This window comes from Pelecanus crispus, chromosome 8, assembly GCF_030463565.1.
Source record: "Pelecanus crispus isolate bPelCri1 chromosome 8, bPelCri1.pri, whole genome shotgun sequence".
NCBI classification, from domain to species: Eukaryota; Metazoa; Chordata; class Aves; order Pelecaniformes; family Pelecanidae; genus Pelecanus; species Pelecanus crispus.
The window spans coordinates 5,524,616-5,545,317 of record NC_134650.1 but is presented as its reverse complement, the minus strand read 5'-3'; the positions used below and the strand labels follow the sequence as shown (position 1 = coordinate 5,545,317).

Below are 20,702 nucleotides of genomic sequence, written 5' to 3'. Positions count from 1 at the left end.
CTAGTATAGAAGTTGCAATTATTGCACTTAGAGTCACGATGCCAAATAGATGATGTTGGGTAGAAGGGAGTGGCATGTTCAGCATTTCTCAGGAAGCGTTTGGCTTGAATGAGCCTTCTTTCCTCTGACGTGCCTGACCTACGATCTTTTTGTATTCAGTGACTTGTTAGTGTCTTCTAAACCTTCTTCAGCCTTACTTGAGCTGTGTAGACAGCAGAAAATTTTATACCCTTTTATTAACTACTAGTTTGTTCTCACTATTCCACCATCAGACAGATAGCATATTCCTTATGAGCAAGACAGATTTATCATTAGTGCAGCTAGCTCAGTTGTTTTTGCGTATGCTTTGAAGAATTCAAATTTAATTATATGGCCAACAGTATTTTTCTTTCACTTGAAACTTTTAGGCCTGAATTATTGGAGCAACTGTGGAAAGCCAGAGCTGAAAAAAAGAAGCTACGTAAGACATTACGAGAATTTGAAGAGGAGTTTTATCAGCAGAATGGAAGGTTTGTTTAGCACAAAACCAGATGCTGGACAGCAGCCTCATTTTGTAGCCAAGTATTTTTTCAACTTTCTATGTGAATGTTGCCAAATGGAATCTCATCTGGTTTAGTCTCTCTTATTAATATTCTCCTGAAGGAGATAGCATTCTTGTGTATTTTTAATAGCAGAGGAAGCCTGCTCTTGAGTTTTGTTTCCTCTACTACAGCCTGTAAAGCATAATAATGAAAGTGGAAGAAGTGAGTTTTTTATTAAAAAAAAATAACATTTTAAAATAACTGTTCTAATAAGTATTTTTTATATATATGTATTTAAAAAAAAAAAAAAAAACCACTCAGATTTTCCCTCTGTTTTTAACAGAGGGCAGGGAAGTTTGTGTATTTGTCCTTTATTCCAGTAGGTCAGTCCTGACAGTGGATGTTTGCTTTATCAAGAAAGGGGTTGATAATTTTTACTCTTCTCTGTATTGTTCAGTTCTTTTAGGCTTCTTATTTGAATATATATTGTTATGATTTTGATTGAACTGCTGCCCTTGGTGTGTCATAGGAGGTTTTTCGAGGTATATATCACCTCATGAACAAAACTAAGGCCGCTCTCTTAAGAGGTCAGTCACTTTCTTGACTGGCAGACGTTCTCACTTTACTTTCTACTGTATTTCTCCTTAACTAGAAACTCCTGGACCATTGGTCACACAAATTCCACTAACGTGGCTTCATCACACACTTACTGAATTTGGGACAGAATTCCCTTTGACTTTAATAGCAAATAATGAGGTGGTTAATGAAGGGTTGATTTAAAAATAAGTCAGATTAATAGACTAATTTATTACAGTCCAGTCTTAAATAACAGTCATTCTCTGCTGTCAGTTTGTGGGTCAATCTACATACAGTGAAAATGCAGATCGACTTAAATTTATTTGTATTTTTCTGTAATGTATATACAGGATCTGTAATTAAAGTTTTCATATCCTGTTGTTAAAATCTCCAGAAGAACTGAGAGAATTATCTATAAACAATGCTGCAACAGTTGTGCTGAATAAATGCTGCTGGGTTTTCTATTCAGATTTTTAGGTGATGGCAATTTTAACTACAAGGAACTAAAATATAACGATGTGTCTATTATTGGTGACTAGCTGCCAAAAATGTTTTTATCTGCTGTAAGATAACTGCACATTGCTGCTTTTGTATTTGACTTGCAGTATGGAGGATTTTCTTGAAACTTAAGTGTGCTTCTTCTTACAGGAACGTACAGAAAGAAGATCGGGTTCCAATGCTTGATGAGTACAGGGAGTACAAGAAAATTAAAGCCAAACTTAGGCTGTTAGAAGTCCTTATCAGCAAACAAGATTCTTCAAAATCAATTTAAATTATGTTCCTCCAAACCATTGAATAACATGTTTCCGTATACAACCACTGTACATATTGGGTGCTTGTGTTCATTTGTCATGCACTGTTGGGAGAATCCAGTTTGTGCACTTTATTGTGGTGCCACTATAACATGTTTGAAGGGTAAGTAAGTCCTGTCGAGAGAGCAAGTAAGATTTCTAAGTTAGAGACTGCTCTATCCAACTTTAGCAAACACGCTTTCCATCCAAGTTTTGTATTACAGATGCTACAGATGCATCCATCTTGTTCCAAAACAACCATAGCTTTTTTCTTTAGCATTCAAGAACTTTGAGACTTTTGTTATTACCAACTTTTTGCATTACTGAAGAAATTATTAGTACCATAATGCTACACCGAACTACTCCTCTTGCCTATTTTTTATTATGGGGGGAAAAAAGCCAGCAAATTAAATGTACAGCTCCTTTTCCTGGAACATTTTAAAAAACAGACTGAAATTCCTTTCAAAGGACGGCTGTGGAACAACTTTAATTTTTGGTATTCTAAATTGCACCTGTAACACAGTAATAATTAACATCTATGGATTTTGCTCATTAGTGGTCACGTTTCCTCCTTGATAAAGATGACAGTGGACGAACCAGAAAGTGACCTTGCTTAGTGTCTTTTAAAACTTGGAAAACTGAAAAGTTATATCACATGCTGCCTACAGGACTTATGTTACTGTTGTTCACTTTATCATTTTATCAGTTATTGTTTATCAACTAGTGGCGACATAGTGTTTTGTCTGAATTGGATACTGCATCTCCACTTTCGGAAGATTTGAGGAACATAATGAACATTTCAGTGTATGGGAAATCTGATGGCGCTCAGACTTGCGTAGCTCCAGCAGAAAAGAGCTGGCTTAGGACAGTTAAAATTCCGCTGTACCTGAAATAAGGGCTAAAATCAGTGTAGTTAACGCGCACCACAGGGTGAACTGTCGGTTTTGAGTGAAAGAATCACTGCTCTTTATCACGATTTTGTTTTACAGTTGGAGAATAACAATAAGTTATCTAACCCTTATGATATAAGCAAAACAGTTTATGGGCCTTGCATGATTTAGCTTCAGAGTTGAAACTAAATAACATTTTGAGTATCACATCTGCTGTGCTGAATGATGATTTAGCTACTAGCTTTATGCTCTGCAACAGCCATCAGCAGCTGTTTTTGATCTGGCAAAATCTAAGTGTTAATTTTAACTGGTGCTTTCTCAATTTTTTTTTTTCCTTCAGTGTATCAGTTTTTATTGTGGCCATGTTTTGCATGCACCTACTCTCACTGCATGTTTCTATGACTGGCTAATGTCAACATAGCTATTATTCACACTGCTTTATGAAAGACCAAAAATGAACTTTCTCACAATGTAAGAAATGGCTAGCATGTAACCTCATAGACTTGCTGTTCTGTCATGAAGCATATGAAATAGGTTGAAAGTAGGATTTTTAGTGCTCAGATTTCATCTGTGTACTGTAGAATACTTCTTGTTTTGTTTTACTCTGCTTGTAGGCATGTAATTTTGGAATTCAGAAAAAGAAAAGCACTAAAACTATTGAGCACTGGTGGTATGCTTTTTTTTTTTTTTAAATGGCAAAATGATCTGGGACCTTAAAGAATTATGAGGTTAAACTAGTCTTGAGACCATTTATCAATTTTATTCAGTTCCATTGTGCAATGTACACTTCAGTTACTTTTCTATCAGTCTGCAGACACGGGTGTATCCAAACATTGAAACTAATGTGTACTGTATAGTGTTGTACATGAATGTTTGTGTTTTATATACCACATGCAAAATGTCAATATGCACTATTTAAATGTTTTAAATAATATATTCCTCCTTTATAATGCTTAAATCTATATGATTCCAATATTTTTATAAGTGAGTGAGTGATCAGACTGGTTCCAATTCAGAATTAACAGCTGCTTTGTGTTTGTTATGCAGTGTTTGGCTGTTTATTCAGTATAGTAGATAAGCATGGCAACAGTTATGCTGAGTGTGTTTTGTGCCATCCTTGTTGAGCAATAAATAAATGGTAGAACTAGGCATTTTGTGATATAACAGTTTTACTTTGGTAAAAGCAAAACCTATATATCTATATGGATATATAGATATGGAATATATATAACTAAACCAGATATAATTGCATTGCTATGTCTGGTGCTCATTGTATAGACTTTTATAATAAAAGTACCTTAACCTTTATTGTCATACATCTTTGTTTCTCATCATGCTTTTTCCTCCAGTGCCATCTCCTAAAAACAAGTGCCGAGTCCTTCGCTGTTCCTATATGTATATGTAGTTTCAGGGTGCTGCTGAGGCAGGTCCGAATTCCGCAGCCTGCCCGCAGAGCCACCGGCACAAGGCGCTGAGACAGCCCTTGGCGAAGCTGCAGCAGTGTAAGCCTTATTTTACCTCTTTAGACTGTGCCTCTCGGCAGAGACAGCAGAAGCGTAACCAAAGCAGCTCCTGAAACTGCCAGCTTGGCTCACGGTGCGATGTGGCCTTCAGTTCCTGCTGGGGTGCCAGCCTGCTGCGTGAGGACGCAGGAGCAAACTGTGAGTCCCGCTCGTTCCTGCTCCAGCAGTAGCAGCTTCGGGAGTAGATGGGGCAGGGAGCTGGTTCAGCCGTTGCTGGGCTAATTCACTGCCAATGAACACACCTTCCGCTGCTGAGCAGCGTTTGAGTCTCTCTCTATATCCGTAACAATCTCTGAGCCTTAAAACCAGTATCACAGCAGTTACTGCTGGGTTTGTGGCCAGAAAACACTGTTACTGCACACACCTCTGTAAACATAAGAGGATGCTTTTCCCCTGGACCAAATAGATTTTTTTCCATAGTATATTGATGTAAGTTCATACGAAAAGTGATCGAGGTCTTTCAAACTGACTCTTGTGTTGTATTTTGTGTAAATCCACCTTTCTTCAGCCTAAGGCCTGGCAGGGGATGGAAGAACTCCAGAAGGGGAAGACTCTGCTTGTGGATGTGTGGCAGTGCACGTAAATGGGAAGAAGAAAAACAACTGGGAAGGTGAGGGAGAGGAGACAGAAGGCAGGCTTCAGTACGTTTGTAAGGGTGGGACAGAATAACCTTCCCTCTGATCACGTCTTTCCTCTGCAGACGGGAAAAAGCCCAAATTCTTAGGGTGCTGGCTTGAAGAATGAACAAGGTTGCTACAGATCTGTTCTACATCCTCTATTTTTCCTTAGCATTTTTTATTCAATGAAGGTTGCTTTGATCAAGATGCTAATGAGAAGACAGAAGTCCCTCAAATAGTGGTTTGCTGGGAACTGTTTAAAATCCATGTGCAATGAAAATCCAAAAGCGATGAACTATGAAGATTTTAATGAAGGAAAATAACCCTGTTTTAAACACCGTTGGCTCAAACTGAGGAGAAACAGGTATTTTTGAGGGTGCAAAAAGCTTAGTGATACTGGGACAGATCCTCCTTGCTGTGAAGACCCAGTTCTGAGACAATGCAAATCTGCAGTATTCCAAGCTTTACCTCTTCAAAGAGGTTTGCTTGAGCCCTTGTGTGACTGCAGGGCTAGGAGCTTGCTGGGAAAAGTGAGGCGAGCCATAAAGATTGCTTCCTGTGCCCCCGAGCAGTAGAGCAAGGATGAGGAGTGCTTGAAAGCTCTTCCATGAAGGTCTGGGTAAGTAAGTGTGGCCAAAGGTTTCAAGACCTCTTTGTACGAGAGGGGTTGCCAGGAGGAGGAAAGGTCGGAGATGCCAAAGGTGCAATACATCTGCTTTCCTGCACGTTGGGTTATTGAGTAGTCAAGATAAACAGATCATCAGTGACCTGTGTTTTCCAGGACAAGTGTCCTGGGATACTGCATAGCAACAAGAACCCTTTGGAAGTGAAGGGAAGAGGCAGTTTTATTTTGAATGGGTTGTTTTTAGAAGAGAGAGGATGTCTGAGCTTGGCCAGGAGACTGAAGTACAAAATGGGTGAACGCTGACAGGCAAACGGGCGCAGGGCTACGTTGTGCTCCTGGGCTGAAGCAATCTCCTTCTGGGTCCCTTCGAATGCCTGCCTGCTCCCCTCTCCGAGAGACAGCTCCTCCACGGCGTGATTAGATGCAGAGAGACCAGAGACTGTCTGGTAGCTTGATAGCGCTCTGCGGGACATAAGGCTTTGTAATACTATAAATCCCTGTGGGATTTATACAAGTTTCAGGATAGTTTGGAGGCTGGGGGTTGCGTGTCTTGCACGAGCTGAGATGTACAGCAGCAGCGCTTCCCTCGGGCAGGGACTGCGTGGTGCAGGTGGGGTGTTGCAGCCTGGTGATGGCCCTGTGTTTTCTCATGGCACGTTATGATGGCATTTGGACATGGTTTATTTCTTCTTGTGGCTGAATCCCAGCAATTAACAACTATTAGTGACTACACAGGAGTAAATAGTTTCTGGCCTGAACGTAACACCTTGTCTCTAAGGCAAGGGGTATAAATGGATTTAGGAATAAAAAGGATGTTCTGAAAATTCAGTGCAAGGGTGAAGCAAATCGCCCTCTAGTGGTTCCAGCTGCCAAGGCCTGAGAGAATAAATGGTTGATTGATTTCCTGAAAGAATATTTTTTTCTCTGAAGGCAACAGTAACCTGTTCTGGGAGCAACAGGTACCTGGAACAAGAATTGTTGAGAAATAAGTGTTAGTGTTGGCAGCAGATGCAATTGCAAAAGAAAGCGGTCCAGGGAAGCGAGGGCCAGTGACCCCTGTGCCGGCCTGCGCTGGGCCATGGAGGGTTGCGCTGGGCTACGCAGAGCCGCAGATTGAGAGGAGGCTATGGAGCAGGCCCAGGATGCTGCCATTGCTCGGGTTCTGCTCTCATGGTTACATGTCTGTGTCTCGCCGCGGCCCCAAAAGGAGGCGGAGGAATAAATGTCGTCCCAGCATTTGTAGAGATGCCTACCCAGAGCTCTAGCAAGGTTGGTCAGTTCTTCTCAGAGTTAAAGCAGCACCTGAAACACTCGGAGAAAAGACCCAGAAGCAACAATGTTATATACTTTTATTAACATTCCTGCTTCTCTTATCCAGAAATACAAAAAAAATAAAGGTGCGGGGGGACGGCGCGACGACTTGGGATTTATTTAAACTGTGTGAAGAGTCAGGCCATCTCTGTTACCAGATGAGCTGGTGCATCTTACTGTGCTGAAGCATCCTTCAGCTGTTGCATGCTTTTCATAATTCTCCTGAGTTTTGCATTTGTCTTATTTAATTGCTTCTCCAACTCAGCCGTATACCTGCAGAGCCTAGAACACACAGATACAGCCACAGACCCTTGAGATGCCACTGCCCTTAAACTCCCATTTGCAACCTTCCTCTTTGCTTGCTTGTGCCGGCTGCCAAAGGGCCTAAGTCCTGAAACGCCCTTTCACAAGCACAAGGTCTTACAGCCTCTGTCCCCCTCCCTGGGCAGCCACAAGGAGATGTTCTGGAAGAGTGACAAGATTTTAAATTCTTGTCCCACCTCATTCTTGACTGATGTCCTTAGAAGCTGCTCTACTAAATTCTTTTGTTTCCTTCTTCCCTCCCTGAAGGCAGCTGTTGTCAGCCAGTATAAGAGCACTTAAAATATCTTAAAATCACTGACTCTGTGTTGGATCTTCTGTCTCTCAGGTTGTCACTCAGTGAGGGTTTTGGCTAGGGCTGCAGCTGCCTGGGGATGGGAATAAGGCTGCAAGAACAGACTGGCACACACTTACTGCTGAAATTCTGCAGTGGAGACGTAGCTCTGAGCTGTGACTGAGTCCGTGTCCTCTGTAGATGGATACCTCTGGTGAAGCTCTTCTTTCCCTTTCTGTGGCGGTGATAACTTCAGATGGCTCTATTCAACACCAGAGGGATTTAAAAAAAAACAAACCAAAAAACCAGACAAAGCCAGCATGGCTCACTGGGACACCTGTGACACAGTCACTCGTGCAGGGAGGGAGCACACATGCAAGAAGAGAGATGTGCAGCTTTGGGAAGAAAAACGTTCTCCATCTGAAAGTAGATTCTGCTTCTGGCCCTTACAAAAAGACAGGATCTAGGAATACCCACGGCTTGTCAGAGTTGAGAGAGATCGCAAGCATTGTGTGTAGTAGTGTTTACAGCTAGCCAAGGGGATTTTCCCTCTTATTGTAGAAATGTTGGGTTTGTTTTTTTTTTTAAAATTGTTTTAGAAGTACTTGCACAGGCTTACCCCAGATATGGAACTACCAAAGACTGCTGAAAACGTTATTTTTGTAAAGCAAAAGGAAGCTACAGTAATCTATCTTCTTGCTGTAGATGCAGCCTATGACCCAATAGGTTGCTGTAAAACTTGTTCTCCGGACATCTGTTTCTGTTTAACATCTGGGCATATGCCCAGCTCACAACTTTATACCACTGCAAAGACACACGGATCTCACCCCACTGCCGGCTCTGCCATTGTAGTGTATGACCTTGCCTGAACAAGCTTTCATTTGAAGTTCTGGGCATAATTTGTGATTTTTCTTTATTTATAGATCTAGCTTTTGCTATTCCTATGATGTTAAAAATAGTGTCCTGTGGAGAAATAGCTTTTGTAAGTAACCGTGGGGACAACCGTAACTCCTTTTGTATTATTCAACTTCTGAAATATAATCAGCAGTTTCTAAGAATATAGGAAAGAATAAAGCCTACCTTTTCATTAGCACTTTCTCCATTTGAAAGCTTCGAAATATCCTTTCTTTTAGCGGCTGAAAATTCCTTGCTTGTCATTCACACAATGAGAAGAGACAGAAGTCCTGTGAGAATAGGTCCGTGCTCAGTACAGGGGGTAGCAGCAAGCGCCGAGATCCTACCTTTCCAAGCTCTCGTCTGCTGGATTTGTATCCATCTCTGGTTTCTTCAGCTTGAGCTTGACAAGGGCCTTATTGCAACTCTGAACATAGACAGGGAAAGCCAGGCACGTTAAACGGCTTGCGTTTAACCAGAGACACTTTTGCACAAGGACTTGAATGCAAGGAACAAACAGTCAGCACTGTGCCTTGGCAGTTAAACAGAAATCCTGCCAGTCTATCCCGTTCTTTGTTCCCTTCAGAGAACTTACTCTGCAATATCTTAAATTTGTCATGAAATCCCTGAAGGTAATAGCCAACCAAATCCAGCAAGACTTAAACTGAATATGCCTGCAAACTTAAACTCTTACTATAATCCCGGGTAAGAAGGAAGAATGAGCGTGGGTGGGGGAATCTAAGGCGTGCTGCTGCTGCCCAGCCTAGCTGTATCCTGGCCAGGGACTCCCCCTTCCTTTTCCTTAATGAAACCTAAGCTTTGCAGAAGCACTGTAACTTGTGTCTAGGCCACTCAGAAAATCCTACAGGAAAATTTCAGGTAGATATGGCTGCCAGCCCTCCTCTACAGGGCAGTCAGTGTAGGCCAACTCGGAGAAACACGCTCTGAATGTGCAGGTTTCTCAATCTTATTTATCTCGCTGCTGATGCTGTATTCCCCAGTTAAAGTCAGGTTTCTAGGCAGAGCTACTGACTTGTCCCAGCAACAGAACTGCATGCAATCTCTTTGGCTTCAGTGTATGTGTTTGGCAGGAAAGGAGGAGTCATAATTTCAAGTTGAACTGAAAATTTAGGAAAAGATTTGTTGCCCTTTCGTACTCATTTCTGGCACATAAAAATGGTCTGAACCTTGTAGAGTTTTAAAGGTATGTATTTCTAATTGTCTTCCAATGCAGAGAAGATCTTTACTTTCTCAGTGTGGAAGAGCAGCAACAATAAGCTCTTGAAGAAAACTGATGACAGGATGTATCACAAACCAGGCTGGTCTTAAATAGGGCTTTTAAAAAGGTGAAGTAAAGGCAGGCTCCTTGCACCCTCACCCACATGCTACTCTTACTATTAGGAGCTCCTGTGGGTTTGAGGGAAGGATGTCTCTGTATCTGCCAAATGTTTAAATAAATAGTGAAAAATCAAATACTGGGTATTCTCAAATGGTTATGGCCCAGCTGTTTAAGGCTCTTTGCTCGTGATGTAGCTTAGAATTCTTCCTCTTATCTTCAGTTAAATCAGGTAGTTACAGAAGCGTTTACTTACCTGTCTGAAGAGGTCTCTGATCTGAAGTTCTTGACTGGGTATCACTTCGAAGTCTGCTTTGACTTGTGAATAGGTGTCATTTATAATGGCCAAAAACATGTTCTGCACAGGAAGGATGCAGTTAGATATTTGTTTCTGGAAATTGCATTTGTATTATGCTGGGGCTGTTGTTTTGGGGGCTGTTCCATGCTAGGGCACGTAACTAATAGAATCGAAGAGCTGCTTTGGGTGCAGTTAAATTATCTGATAATCTTAGGATCTTAGGGAATATTTTTGGGAGACCACTTATTTCCCATCTGCAGTATGGGCTAAAAGGCCCAGTTCCTTGGAGATAACGGCTTTCCTGTCGTATACTTGTAGCTTTTTCTGATGGTGTTTCAATCTGAAGCAAGTAATGAAAACATCAATCTAACTGATAAAGCAAACCTGCACAGTCCCATCGGAGTCTCTCTTTAACCTTCCTACCTGACAAGGCTAACACTATACAGTTTTCAAGAGCACCCAATGAAGTTTTCAGAAATTAAAATCTCGAGAAATGGGTGGTGCGGCAGAGTGAAAGGTGCAACATGCTTGTTTTGTGGTGCAAAAGCCCCTTTTGTGGCTGTTTGGAGGAAGGGAGAGCTGTGAAATGTCTTGCCTGCGGCTAACTCCTGCAAAAGAATTTGGACTGTCTCTCTGCCGTGGTGTACTGAGGGGCAGCCAGGGCAAGCCTGCCGTCATCTTGGGGTGAAAAACCCTGCCTCAGAGCACTATACAACATATATATTCTCCTCTACTGCTTATGCAGAAGGATAAGTAAGCATTTTTAAGATGATACCTACCAGCAATATGAAGAACACGAAGAATACAAATGTGATGAAGTAAATAGGTCCAAGGATTCTGTTCGCTGCTTCTATGGCTTCAAAATTAAAATCTCCCAGCACAATACGAAACTGTGTAAAGCTGGGAGTAAAAAAAAAATACAAGAATGAGGTTGACTGGCTTCTCCTAAAGAGAAGTATTGTAAGCATTATTTTAAAAAAATAGAAAAGAAAAAAACCCCCAAAAGATACAATTGAGACTGATTCACCATTACCCTAATCACTGTAATCAAAAGGCAAGCCAGGATAATACTGCAGTGGTAAACTGCATTTAGCATATATTTGAGAATTTGAAAGTACAAAGGAATTTTTAAATGGCTTGGATGAGAAAATACTTTCATTTTGGATAAATCACCTGGGTTTGGTGGTGGGTTTTTTTGGTTTTTTTTTTAATTATTTCCTTTGTGTTCTAGCTTCATAATCCCTCATCTTCTGTTAGCACAGAAGGTAAAGGTATAGGTCCCTTAGGTCCCCCTACAGGGGATCTTAGTCCTAGCTAAGACAAATATTTATCTCTCTGTATTGCAGCATCTTAGAACTGTCTCACATCCAAGCGGATCCAAAACGAGCTATTTTTCTGTTTTAGAAGTGCTTTAATTTTAGATGAAAAGCTGCTTTCAAACAATCTGGTATACTAAAGATAACTCTCTAAAGTTGTAAGAAATGTCGCCATGGGCTAAAACACAATGTACACTGCGGGTGACAGGTTAGGGCTGCTACAAGGTGCAAGGACCATCAAAACCAGTTCCAGCTGGCTTGTGGAATGGATCTGATGCTGTTGCTACAGTGAGTGGCTGAAAAACATATCTGGGGAAGAAAGTAACAGAGCCAGCAGATGGGATCTGGGGACTCTTGGCTATGCACCTGGATGTTTTCTTCAAAGAGCTGTAATTTGTTTGCAAACATGCTCGGCTTGCGCTCTGAGCCACTTGGGTCTCCCAAGCACTTCTGCGGTGGTTTTCATGCAGGGGACTGTATCATGTACCCAGCGGCGTGTCTGTTGGGTAGTTTCACGTTCCTGCTTTTGAAAGAGGCAAAAGAGAACAGCCTGCTGCCAGGCCTGCCTGATTGCCCGGGGGCCTGGTGACCCCTGGCAAAGTGGTGCTGAGAGCTGCGGGGACCGACAGCTCTGTCGGGTGAATGACTCCTGAGCTTCCCCTTCTTATGCTTCCCTGACCCGTTTAACGTACGTGTGGTCTCTCTTGAATGTATCAAGGCTTTGGTAAACGGATTGTAGGGCCAACAAAACTGATTTTGCTCTATGAAATAAGTTGAGCTGTTGGAGACCTGTACTCTTAAGTTCTGCTTAGCACAAACTGGTTTGCACCTGACCGAGCGGGGATTTTGTATCAAAAAGTTTAGAAAGTAGTATACATGCAGTTTTGGAAAGTGGAAAACTCTTCAACTTGTGACCCGAAGACCAGATGGCCTAACTGGGCATAGGCAAAGAAAATGATGAAGAACATGATGGCAAATCCAATGATGTCTTTGGCACAGCGAGATAAAGTGGAGGACAGCTGCGTCATGGTTTTGTTAAAGCTTATATATTTAAATATCTGCAAGAGAACAGAACATAATTGTTATTGGGGGATCAAAATATATTGCAACTTCTTAACAGAATTTCTGGAATGTTAGCTGTAATCATAATTTACAGGTTAAGTCTTACCTAGAAATAAGTTGCATGGTATGTATCTGTAAGGAGAACTAGGATTGGGTGTGTTTCTGGAGAAGATAAATATTCTGCAGGGCAAATGTGCCTATGTGCTAAAGCTAAGAGTGTGTAGACAGGTCTCTGGGTACTGGTACGTGCAATCAGCTCTAGCAGGTATGGACCCCTGGCCAAGGAGATTGCAAGGCACACCACCCTCCTGTATCTGCGGATTCCCTGATGGGCTGAGTTTGGTAAGGAGCTCTCTTTTACTTTGGGTCTGAAACAAGGCCTGAACAAAAGCCTTGTTCAATGACAGTCATTAATTATAAACACAGTTGCGCTGCTAAATGAACAGTAATCAGTCTGAGGGGAGGATGATGCAGGGAGAACGTGCAGCTGGGGTACAGAATGGATGTAACGAGGAAGACTGTCCCCAGAACCGGTTAAGGGCCAGTGCTCCCAAACAGCTTCCTCCTGTAGCCTTGGCCCGGGAGGCGGAGGAAGGCCAAAAGCCTGTTTATTTTAAAAGGACACAACCTTTCATGACAGCTTATGTCCAGGTACTTGGGGCAGGACTGTAAAGTGCGATCTCTTCTGGCAGACGTGAACACCTCCCCTGCCTGTTTCGCAGCCGCTTTGCGCTGGGTGTTTTACAAATACCTTAGCGTGGAGAGGGCCTGTAAGCAGCCTGGGATCAGGCAAAGCTTGGGCAACTTTCATGCAGTCACTGGGAACGCTGAGGCCACCCAAACCAAAGTCACTGACGTCTGCTGGGTACAGGGGAAGGGGTGCAGACCCCAGTCAGGGCCAGCAAGGTTTAGGAGATCAGAGCCAGTGGCGTGCAAACATGTGGGACTGATTTGGCCTCAGAGCACCTGGTTAGGAACAGAAGTAGCCCCTAATCTTAGAGAAGTTTGCTACTCTGCCCAGAGATCAGCCAATCTATTTGCAAGTAAGAATGAAATTAAAGGTGTCCTGGCACAAAGCCACTTCTGAATCAAGTTCAGACACATTTTGCCTTCCTCTGCAGTTAAAAAGTAGCTACTGTTTTCATAGCTTTTGGCTACAAACGCTATGAATGTCTTCACCTATTACAGCCATGCCATCTGTATCGGTCAGGCTGTGACCTGGGTACTACTGGGTCTAGGAAAAGACTGTTTGAGGCGGCTGTTTGGCCATGGTAATTTCCTAGCTGCTCCAATGGAGACAGCTGCCCATGTGCAAATTTTTTTTTTTTTTTTTTTAGATGGGCTTGGAATTTATGTGACCCATGTTTATGAGAAGGAGGTAATTTTAAACTCTTCTGGAATCTTATAAACAAAATTCTCCCTTTTAGCCCCACCTTTGCAATTTGCCCATGAAAAGGTAAAAGTGAGTGTTTATGCTATGCTTAAGAAACACTATGATGCTTGAGTACAAAAAAAGGGAATAAGAACCAGTACCTTTATCCAAGCAAAGAAGATGTTGACAGCAATCATGTTGTTGTAAAGGACTTGCCAGAATGCAAGGAAATAGAAGTCTGGATACGCATGGGCATCAGAAAGCAGCCCTTCCATCAGCAGGGACACTTCTACAGTGCGGTAGATGTTGAAGGCAATGGCAAGGATGGATACCTGAAGGAAAGCAGAAACAAGTGATGCTGAAGTCCAGCTACACCCCCTCTCTTCAGACTTGTCACTTTGCACAAGAAAGACTGTACTGATTTCAAAAGGCCCTTGGTCAGATTTGAAGATCCTGAGCTTTTTAGATGTTTTGTCATAAACTGTATATACGAGACTTTAGCGGCCAAATAATTTGTAATTGTATAGTGTGATAATCCTGGGCCTGTGCTATGTAACACGCTGCATACGTTCTAATTTTACTGTGTTAGCTCTGTTATGCTAGAAAAGAGTTCAAGTGTGCTGAAGCATGGTGGGCCATGCGGCCTCTCCAGTGCAGAGCAGGGGGTGACTGACTCTAAGCAGACAGATTTGGGCTGTTCTGGCTCGTTGGCCGTCTACCCAGTGCTAGCCTAGACTGGCAAGCACAGAGGTGAAAGTCAAGGGGGAGCTCACCACCAGCAGCAGCAAATCCAGCCAGTTCCAGGCATTTGTGAAATATTCCTTTCTCAGTTTTACTATTTTTGTAGCTTCCTGGATTATGAATGTAATGATAAAGAGGCAAAAGGTGATTTCGCAAGAGGCCAGGAAGTAATCATAATACGTGACGTATCTGAGGAGCTTCACAGAGTAGATATGTGAGGAGGTGAGAGCACCCCCGGTAGCAGGGAACTCTACCACCAACCTGAAAAAAATTGGGGACTAGTGTTAGGTACCATTCCTTTAAATCATCTCAGCCCTTAATTTTCTAATATTAATTTTTATGACATTAATAATACCTTACTGGAACTCCTACATCTGTAAGATCATCTTGTAAGGGCTATGCTAAGTCCCCCATGAAAAGAGTATTACATGGTAGGGAAGGTTGAGGGGGGAAGAGAGAAGCTCTTGGGATACCCAAGCTATGGTGTTTGGTTAAAAGTCTTTAAAGAAACTAGGTCTCAGAAGAGCAAACGTTCACCCTACCCTGAGTCTTTTCCCTCCACTAGCTGACAACAGGCCTAATAATCCAGTCTTTGACCTTGTGAAAGGCTACGAAATCTATTCCAATAGACAGCAGCAACCAGCTGTGCAGACCAGACACCAACTATTATAAAAAAAAAAAAAAAAAAGGAAAGGAAGGATCCGAGTCCTGCACTAACTGAATTTCTGCATTTTTAATGAATTACTGTCTTGCCAGCTGCTACCTGAGTAACATGGCTACGTATGCCTGAGGCGACCAGCCCTTCCTTGTGTCCTTATGGAAGCATCATGCCGCAGTAAATTGGATTTCTCATGTAGTAAAGGTAAGAACTCACTTGATTATACAGAAGAGGTTTACGTTAGCATTGTATGTTGAGAAGTCAATAAACACAACCCTGGTTCCTCTAGTGAGCCAGCTGTTCCGCCTGAGAAACGCCAGCTTCTCCATGCTCTCCTGCTTCGATTTAGGCAAGGTGAACATATATCCTCCACTGCTGTACAAGCCCATAGATCCCCAGTACCATGGGGATAGTGAGGAGGCTGAGGTGTATTTCCATCTATCAGAAATGGGAAACCAAAGCAGCTCAGCTTATGGAAACTGAAGTAAGCTTTAACTTATATTTTATACAATCCTCGTTAGTTCTTGTGTTCTTCTGCATCCACAACTGACCATATAAGCCAGACCCTTAAAACCCACTTTTCTTTACATGAAGTATGTACGAGACCATATGGCCTTATAATGTTCCCATTTCTCTTATTTGATAAATACTTGGTACATTCACAAAAGAGCAATTGCTCATGAATATGGATTTCACCCAATGTGGGCCAGACAGTTTATTACCTTAAAACCTTTATAGGTAAATGGAGTATCTTTGGTTTACATAGTTGGTTGTTACTATGGCATGTTCACGTGTTCTTTCATTGGGTTAAATCAATGCAAAATGAAGTGTGTGAAGCAGGCCTTTTGGCTCTGTTTCCAGAGCATTTTAGCATGATTCCTATTTATAAACATGTGATTTAAATTCAGGCCTCATATAATCGATTCTTTCTCCAGAGATGTTAGCGGAGACAGGTCCATTAACATGTGCTTTTGCTGAACTGGACTTGCTGTTTCCAGTTCTTCCTGTCTCTCCGCTATAAATTTCCCTTGCTGTCTATAATGTTGGCACAAAAACAAATCCATGGTTTATCTCAATGTAGACAAGAGGAAAAACTCAGCTAACTGCACGTACAGTTGTTACTGACTGAAGAATAGTGGCATTAAGGATTTGGTTAGGTTTTCAGAAATATTTCTCTGCTGAAGTAGGATGACTTACTCAGATTCGTTCCTTAGACCGATGTCAGACCTGTCTTCAGCTCGATAACGATATTCACTGTAACAGCCGTCTAAAAATGTATGGAAATATGGGTAGATGGAGCAAGTGTCATTGCGTACTTTCAGCTGGCGAATCTGGGCTACTCCTAGCAGCAAATTCTCATAGTAAATATGGCTGTTGTTGTTCTGGAGGGTTAATGTCATGTTGTTGTACCATTTGTCCCAGTAGAGTCCATCCAACAGTGGTCCCTCTGCAAACTATATGTACAAGTCAGGTTAAAGATTCAAAAGAAGATTTAAATACCATTATTACCCCACTTTTTTAGCATACAAATCTCTACAGGGTTCTCAGGTACCTGACAGCTACAGAGTGTAAGCTAGAATACAAACAATTCCCACCTATACACTGTCTTATAAATATGATATATTTACATCTTTTTACTATGAGAGAATTCTATTCCCTATGCAATTCTATCAGAGCCATGTAATGGGATTATTCAGGGTAAGACTATAACATACGTCTGTTTTGGGGTTTCATTGAAGAATTCTGCTGAATTCTAAACAAATATGTTTAAACACAAACATTGTGTGTTGTTTTAACAAAATCTGTTGGTTATCTTAATATCTGAAGATCTGTTTTGGGATATATTTCTGACTAGGCTTTTAGTCATCTGAATCTAAATGAAGAAGTATTTAATATTGAAGGCAGGGAAAAAAATCCCTCCTCTTCTGGGTGTTTCTTAGATGCAGATAGAGAGCACTAAACTTGGAGATAACATTATTCCAAGTACAAAACAACACGCCCCCGTGGTCTGGCACCATCTGACTATGTATTACAACCATTTCTAGTACCTCAGCACACACATTGTATAGCAAGGGCTCACTATTTTATGGACTAGCAATAACAGACACCATAATGAGGGAGTACAATTCTTCCAAAGGAATTGTTATAACCAGGCATTTCCATTTTTAAGGAAGAGTAGGGTGAGAAACTTTGCCTTCTGCTGTCAGCTGGGCAATGCTGGTAATTTTGGGAAGTCTTCTACCTAGTAGTGAAAACAGAGATACGTGTTTTGCAACCATCACTGAAATTGTAATACACTGAATGTAATGTAACAACAAACCAGGTGAATCAAGATGGTACATTCTCCTGGCTGCCCCAGTGGAAATCATTAATTTTTTTTTTTAACAGCTGAAAGTCAAAAGAACTGTAAACCCTAAATCTTTCTGGTTTTACTGAAGCTCTTTTCAGACCAAGCCTAATATTGAGACTATGATGCAGCAATTAATTGGCCTGTTGTCTTCCTCCACTGACTATTCAGAAGTATCAGTATTATTGTTTGTACCCAGAATTTCTCCAGATGCATTTAAGAAGTTATTTGCCTCTTTCTTCAGCTGAAAGCACAACATTTAGCACACGGCTTTTAGGAGAACCGCCAGACTGTATTGCTCCGAATTAACACTAGGAGCTTCTTCCCTTGTTTGCTCTCTAAGAAAACACCTTTGCAATGAAAGCCTTACCCTCCAGAAATCAGCTCTGCTCTCAATACTCGTAAAACCACTCCTGTTGTCCTCAGAGGAGCGGGGCTCCAGGAAGACATGGGACATGACTTTGTTCAGGTAGTACATGTCTGTGCTCACCATGCCAAAGGTCACTGGAAAGAAGGGGCAAAGAGGGGATGCTCGCAGGCTGAAATTAGAATCATAGAATCATAGAATTGTTTAGGTTGGAAAAGACCTTTAAGATCATCCAGTCCAACCATCAACCTAACACTACCCAGTCCATCACTAAACCAGTTAACGGTAGAGTAGCCATTTCATGTTTCCTGGCTCGGTGGCTGGATTATTTATAATGCAAGTAAAAACTAGGAATCATTAATATTGGAAAGGACATCTAAGGTCATCATTCCAATCATCAACCCAACACCCCCATGCCCACTAAACCATGTCCCAAAGTGCCACGTCTGCCCACTTTTTGAACATTTCCAGGGATGGTGACTGCACCGCCTCTCTGGGCAGCCTGTTCCAATGCTTGACTACCCTTTCTGTGAAGACATTTAGAGGATGACAACAGCTTCTAACCTTGCTTCTCCGCTTCAGTTGTCATTAAGTCATGCTGCTAAAAAATGGCAGAGCACAGAGTGACACTTTTGGGGGGATGACAGGTGGGGTGAGCAGTAAACGCTGGAAGAGGCACAGCTTACACGTTAATTACTTGCAAACAGTTGAAGTCGCCTCAGTCATTTGATGACTTAGAAAATCACAGAATCATAGAATCGTTCAGGTTGGAAAAGACCTTTAAGATTATCCAGTCCAACCATTAACCTACACTACCAAGTCTACTCTAAACCAATCAAGGGTAGACCAGACTAAACCATGTCCCCAAGTGCCACATCTGCCCGTTTTTTGAACACTTCCAGGGATGGGGACTCCTCCACCTCTCTGGGCAGCCTGTTCCAATGCTTGACTACCCTTTCTGTGAAGAAATTTTTCCTAATTTCCAACCTAAACCTCCCCTGGTGCAGCTTGAGCCCATTTCCTCGTGTCCTATCGCTTGTTACTTGGGAGAAGAGACCAACACCCACCTCACTACACCCTCCTTTCAGGTAGTTGTAGAGAGCGATCAGGTCTCCCCTCAGCCTCCTCTTCTCCAGGCTGAACACCCCCAGCTCCCTCAGCCGCTCCCCACCAGCCCTGTGCTCCAGACCCTGCCCCAGCTCCGTTGCCCTTCTCTGGACACGCTCCAGCACCCCAATGTCCTTCTTGTGCTGAGGGGCCCAAAACTGGACACAGCGTTCCAGGTGCGGCCTCACCAGCGCCGAGCACAGGGGGACAATCACCTCCCTGCTCCTGCTGGCCACGCTGCTCCTGACACAAGCCAGGATGCTGTTGGCCTTCCTGGCCACCTGGGCACACTGCTGGCTCCTGTTCACTTACGCATACAGAGGTCTGTCAGGAAAACGATGTAGATGACCAGCTCCCGGAGGGTGCTTTTCAGCTCCAGGTCTCTGCTGCCGTTGCCCCGGGGTTTCACGGCACCTGGTCGGGGAAATGGCGGCGGGGGGGGGGGGCAGTCAGCGGACAGAGCCCTGCGCCCCCGCCGAGGCCCGCAGCCCGCTCCCCTCCCGCGGGGACGGCGGGGTGAGGGCAGCCGAGGGCGGCCCGGGCGGCGCCGGCGCTGAGGGGAGCGGGGCCGCCTCACGCACCGCTGCCGCCCGCCCGCCGCTCCCCCGCGGGCCGCGCTGCCGCCGGCTCCATGGCGGCCGGGCCGGGCCGGCTCCCGCCGCTGCCCCGTTTGAATCCCAACGGGCGGAGGGCGACGGCGGGGCCCGTCCCCGCCCCGGGCCGCTCCCCCTCGCCGCCTGCGGCGGGGCCGGGGCCGGGGCGCGGCTGCGATCGCTGCCTTATTTCCGTGAGCGGCGTTGAGCGGGTCCCGCCCGCCCCGCAGCAGCCGCGCCCGGCACAGCCCGCGCTTCCAGCTCCCCGTCCTTCGGGGGGAAGTTGCACGGCGAATTGCAGCGTCTGCCTGCTTCCAGGCTAAATTCAGCCAACTGGGAGACTCCCTTCGTGCCGCGAAGAGCGGCGGGGAACGCAGGGCACGTTCCTGCCAGTGCACGTTAGCGGGCAGGCGGCAGCCCAGGCGCTGCTGCGGCTGCCGGGCGTGCGGCGAAGCGGGGCCGCGCCCGCACCGCGCCCGCACCGCGCCCGCACCGCGCCCGCACCGCGCCCCTGCCCCCGCATCGCGCCGTCCGTGCGGGCCAAAGAAGCCCGCGGGCGACCTGGCGACCAGTCCGTTCCATCACCCAAGCCCCAAAGAGCCCAGCGCAGGGGAGCTACTTCGCTGTAGTTCATCGCCCGGGCAGCCCCGAGGAGAAGCGTGGCGGTAGGGCTGCAGGGTTTTGTTGGGAGTTTCATAGTGGGTGTGGGGCGGTTCAGATTGGGGGGGTTTATTTAATGATAGAGCCGTGTGGCGTGAAGCCAAGATCTCATTTTTTTTTTCCCGTTCTGGAAGCTGCTCACGGGGTTTGCTGACTAGCAGCAGCATTGCTGTGCACCCCCCGAGAGGAGCTCAGGCGAGTTCCATCCTCACAAATTTTCCCGTAGCGACTGCAGTTGAAAAATCTTAAGAGATTAGGTTTGTTGGAGTTTGGCAAAATCAGGTTTTGTGGTGCTTATTATTTGTTTGAGCAAGGTGGCTGTGAATAGCAGCATGCAAACTGTTCGGCTGATTCAACTCAACAGCTTGTTGCGAGCAAAGAGGCAGATAAATCGTAGCCATTCCTCGATTAAAAGAGCAAGAAGGGGAAAAGGTGGTAGCCTTAACACTTCATGATATACGGTGCAGCTTTTGGGTCAGGTGTGCAAGGAGAAAAAGTATTC

General features: G+C 44.0%; 2 protein-coding genes across 2 annotated transcripts in view; one reads left to right on the top strand and one right to left on the bottom strand.

Moving 5' to 3' along the window:
• FAM13B (family with sequence similarity 13 member B) overlaps window positions 1-1,899 on the top strand; it is a 39,148-nt gene extending 37,249 nt beyond the window's left edge. Inside the window, exons 23-24 of the mRNA XM_075714803.1 lie at window positions 408-509; window positions 1,746-1,899. Of these exons, the coding sequence (XP_075570918.1) occupies window positions 408-509; window positions 1,746-1,869 (226 nt within the window). The 3' untranslated portion in view covers window positions 1,870-1,899. The remainder of the gene's footprint in view (window positions 1-407; window positions 510-1,745) is intronic.
• Window positions 1,900-7,027: 5,128 nt separating this feature from the next.
• PKD2L2 (polycystin 2 like 2, transient receptor potential cation channel) lies at window positions 7,028-19,580 on the bottom strand. The gene is made up of 14 exons (XM_075715616.1): window positions 19,529-19,580; window positions 19,260-19,361; window positions 17,844-17,977; window positions 16,324-16,580; window positions 15,343-15,564; window positions 14,501-14,729; window positions 13,889-14,059; window positions 12,170-12,351; window positions 10,757-10,877; window positions 9,936-10,037; window positions 8,691-8,770; window positions 8,530-8,575; window positions 7,590-7,711; window positions 7,028-7,136 (listed from the first exon to the last, which is right to left on the bottom strand). The coding sequence occupies exons 1-14, from the start codon at window positions 19,578-19,580 to the stop codon at window positions 7,028-7,030; spliced, it is 1,929 nt and encodes a 642-aa protein (XP_075571731.1).
• Between the last annotated feature and the right edge of the window lie 1,122 nt (window positions 19,581-20,702).